Below are 4,582 nucleotides of genomic sequence, written 5' to 3'. Positions count from 1 at the left end.
GCATTGGCTCGTTTAGTTTACACTCGAAGTAGATTGGTCTCTCTAAGCGAGATCCCAATTTCGTCGGTCATCCAACGTGACGTCGAGAGTGACCGACTGAAAGGGAACAGCACACTTTGCTCTGCAGCTAAAAGCCATGCTGAATGAAAATTTCACCCTGCTTTTAAAATAAAGCGGCGTCATCTGTGCATCTGACAGGTGGGCTGATGTAATTCTTTGCCATGTTTCTGTCTCACGGTTCCTGTTAAATTGCTCTTTTGCTTTGCGCCAGCTAACAGTGCTGCATACAAGCCCCCCCCACTCGCTGCCCAGTGTTAATGTGTTTGCATATGGAATTTACATTTTAATTGAATTGAATATGCATGACATAATTACTATGGGACGGTTTATTAATTTAGCTTATTTATTTACATCCTGTCCTGAACGATGGAATTTACATTTTAATTGAATTGAATATGCATGGCATAATTACTATGGGACGGTTTATTAATTTAGCTTATTTATTTACATCCTCTGTGTCCTGAACGTGATATTTCAAAGGTGGAAAAAGGTCAACATTGTCTCTTTTCAAATTATTATTATTATTTTTTTTTTAAGTAATTGTATATATATATATAAATATATATATGTAATTTGTATTAATTAATTAAAAAAATATATTTTAGTTCCTGTACCTCAACTGCATTTAGCAAATGCTTGCAAATGTGTACATGTTTCTTTTTTCATACACTTTTGTTAACAGGAAGAAGAACTGCGAAAGAGTGGAGAGACAAAGTATCATCACCTTAACGAAGATCTTCACGTGCTGATCGAGGTGTTCGCGCCGCCCGCTGAAGCGTATGCGAGAATGGGTCACGCTCTAGAGGAGATCAAAAAATTTCTTATTCCTGTACGTCTGTTTGTACATGTTTGTACAATCTTCTAAACACAAACTGAGCATCAACATCATCATCTTTCATGTTCTGATTGCAGCGTTTATTACCTTCAGACCAAAAATACACATCCACTGGTTTAAAAATCAAATTTTGGTAACACTTTATTTTGGAGGTTAAGTCTCACTATTAACTTCACTTGTAAATTTCATGAACAATTACAATATTACCTTCAACCACAAAACTTAAGTCGCTTGGGTATATTTGTAGCAATAGCCAAAAATACATTGTATGGGTCAAAATTATCGATTTTTCTTTTATGCCAAAAATCATTAGGATATTAAGTAAAGATCATGTTCCATGAAGATATTTTGTAAATTTCCTACTGTAAATATTAAAACTTAATTTTTGATTAGTAATATGCATTGGTAAGAACTTCATTTGGACAACTTTAAAGGCGATTTTCTCAATATTTAGATTTTTTTGCACCCTCAGATTCCAGATTTTCAAATAGTTGTATCTCAGCCAAATATTGTCCTATCCTAACAAATGGAAAAGGAATGAATCCACAATGGAAAGCTTATTTATTCAGCTTTCATATGATGTATAAATCTCAATTTCGAAAAATTTACCCTTATGACTGGTTTTGTGGTCCAGGGTCACATTTGTGCACGGTATTGACTTTATGTATATAAAATCTCACAGTCACATCTGTTATGCTAATGAAAAGCTAGATTAAATGTTACTATTTATATACAGAATGGCTCCTCTCGGGGAAAAACACATGTTGGTGCGTGTTTGGGGTTGCAGGGGGCATATATTTCCCCTTGAAAAACAAGTGGACCATTATTGCGCGTTACAGCTCATTAACAGTGTGTTTGTGTGTGTCGTACAGGACTATAACGATGAGATCAGACAGGCGCAGCTACAGGAGCTGACGTATCTGAACGGCGGCTCGGAGGACGCCAAAGTCCCAGCGGCCAGAGGCAAGAGCAGCACGCGAAGCAGAGGAACGCCAGCGCCGGGACCGCACAGGTACGACAGCGGATCATTGTACTGTAATCACATCTAGAGCGAGAAACGGCTGGATAACATGTAAACATGACTAATGAACTCCTTAATTTGCTTCTCCTTTTCTGCCCGTTGATTTTTTTTCTGCTGTTTAATGAGAAAAGGATTTGAAACTCCACTGAGAGTTTCACGCGGTATAGCTGGCAGATTTATTCACATATGGACTGGCGCTAATGTCATTTCCTCAAACCAGTCTAATTTTCATCATAGTTGGAGAGGAAAATTCAATCAAACCGTCAAAGTTATCTTCCATTGGAGGATAGAATATAATCAACGGCGTATTGTTATTTAGTAAATGATAGCCAGAAACTAGACTAGATCTGTCTGTTTGTCAGTTGAAAGATGCTTATTAAATGGCAAAGCTTTATTATCAATGTTGAAAACAGTTGTGCTGCTTAATATTATCATTTGTTTGTGATATGTCATTTTCAGTGTTATTTTTTTTCAGGATTTTACATTGAAACAATGTAAAATACCATCAAATTTGTTCAGTTTAATGCATAAATAAATAAATCTGACCCAAAACTTTTGAACAGTAGTATACACTATAGTACAATTTTGGACACATTTTTGTTTTACTATACTGTTCCATACCTTAGATTACTATTAAAGTTATTAAATAAAGTTAATATTAAAGTCATTCAAATAATTTAGTAATTAAAGTAAAAAAAACTGTGGATTTATTGCAATTACATAAGGAACAACAAATAGATAAATATATTAAAACTTATTTTTAGCTCTGTCTTCTTACTTTTGTGAAGAAACTCAAATGTACACTGAAAAAAAAAATCACTTAAACAAATTTCACTTAAAAATTGCACACAAACAATACAAAGAAACAGCAAGTAATGCATTGAATTGCATTGAAATTGTGAAGTAGAAAAACTGAAATAGTAATCCTCTATTTACAACTTGGAAAAAAATAATTTTTTATAGTGTAGGCACAATTTATATTTGTCTACAAAAGTAATGTAAACCATCTAAGTATATTTTGGTAAAAAGGTGTAACATCACTAATTTAGTTCCTTTATGTCCAAACATTTCTCTTGCAGTGTATATGTATTTATTCACACCATTTTTACACTATTGTGTTTTCATTTTTTTAAATGAAGAATTCTTGCTCCACTTATAATGTTTAGTTAATTATATTTATGTAATTCACTTGAGCGGATGTCTCCTGCAGGTGTAGAGGGGGCGTTCCTCCTCCTCAGGCGGCAGTCCCGCGGGGGGTGGCTCCCAGAGGAGCTCCGCCCAGCAGGGTTCCGTCCAGCAGAGTAAGGGCCGTTCCCTCACAGAGAGCACGAGGAGCTCCGCCCCCACCCGGGTACAGACCTCCCCCTCCGGTGGTGCAGGATACCTACGGTGAATATGTAAGTAATTGTCACTTGCTTTGCTGTAGACGTCACTCTGTTTAAGGACTATATCAAAGTATATTTATAGCATTCAAGAACAGAATTCATGAAGATCAAGTTATAGTATTCAGCAAATGGTGGCAGGATGATATCCTGTTTCTACTGGATTTTTGAATTATGCATTCAAGTATGTTTTTAAAGCTAATATTGTTCACAACAGCTTTTGCTATGCTAGTTGGTTTTGCATAAGTTAATTAATTGTACTGTACCATCACCAGTGCAGATCTACGCACTTAGAGATTCAACCATAGTCTTTGCTAGTGTTATTTTAGTATTATTTATATACCATTATAGTATTTAATAATATACTTAATTAGCCTTTATTCATAGTAATACGCTTTCATTAATAGTAATTTTGATATGTGGCTTTCATATACATTCATTCATTTATTTATTTATTTTAATTTTAGTTATTTAAAATTTATATTTGGCTTATTTTTTATTTCAGTTCAGTTTTAATAAATTTAGTAATTTAGTGATAATACTTAAAAATGTAAAATGATGCCTTGGCAATTAACTGAAATAAAATAAGTTTGTTTTTCATCCTAATGTTCTTCATCATATTTTTTTTCATTGTAAATTCATTAAGGGCCAGTTTTACTAAACAGGGCAAATTAGCGCGAGAGCGCAATTCCAAAGCAGCACTGATGGGAGGGGAAATTTATGTGGGTGATTTACTAACAATGCGTAAATTAAAGAACACAGACGCAACATCTCATTTACATATCGACCAACGCAATATACCAAGCGCAGCACAAATTAGCGTAGTCACAAATAAAGAATAAGGAAATAAAAAGCCACAGTACGTTGAAAAGAACCGGAGGCCAAAAAATTAAGGTTTGCTAGAAGTTTTGATAGACCTGGTATTGAGAGACTCGTTATTTTCTGAAGCAAATTAAAAATAACATGGCTTGGCAAACGATATGTTCGGATAATGTGTTCTTCTGGCATTCCGAATAAATTAATAGGCTACATGTGGAAAAAACCACACACTCTCTGTTCTCTGCGGTGCCTCCTCCGAGCAACAATAATTGCAGCAATTTCAAGCGCAAAATAGTTTAAAGCCTCGTGCACACTGGGATGATTATCGCTCGCGCTTATTGCCAGCGTTCTTCAAGACATTTTTCGATGCGTCTTTGTGTTCATACCCAAGCGATTTTCGCAGGTGATGAGCCGAGTGAACGTGCAAATTCACTCCCTGACATTAGATGGCGCTTAATGAAAGCG

General features: G+C 35.2%; 1 protein-coding gene across 1 annotated transcript in view; it reads left to right on the top strand.

Moving 5' to 3' along the window:
* Window positions 1-4,582, top strand: part of khdrbs3 (KH domain containing, RNA binding, signal transduction associated 3) — a 155,355-nt gene that overhangs the window by 112,433 nt on the left and 38,340 nt on the right. Inside the window, exons 5-6 of the mRNA XM_016545914.1 lie at window positions 1,768-1,907; window positions 3,127-3,313. Of these exons, the coding sequence (XP_016401400.1) occupies window positions 1,768-1,907; window positions 3,127-3,313 (327 nt within the window). The remainder of the gene's footprint in view (window positions 1-1,767; window positions 1,908-3,126; window positions 3,314-4,582) is intronic.

The sequence above is a fragment of the Sinocyclocheilus rhinocerous genome, unplaced genomic scaffold (assembly GCF_001515625.1).
Source record: "Sinocyclocheilus rhinocerous isolate Xijiao unplaced genomic scaffold, SAMN03320098_v1.1 scaffold430, whole genome shotgun sequence".
NCBI classification, from domain to species: Eukaryota; Metazoa; Chordata; class Actinopteri; order Cypriniformes; family Cyprinidae; genus Sinocyclocheilus; species Sinocyclocheilus rhinocerous.
This window is presented reverse-complemented; position numbering and strand designations above follow the sequence as displayed.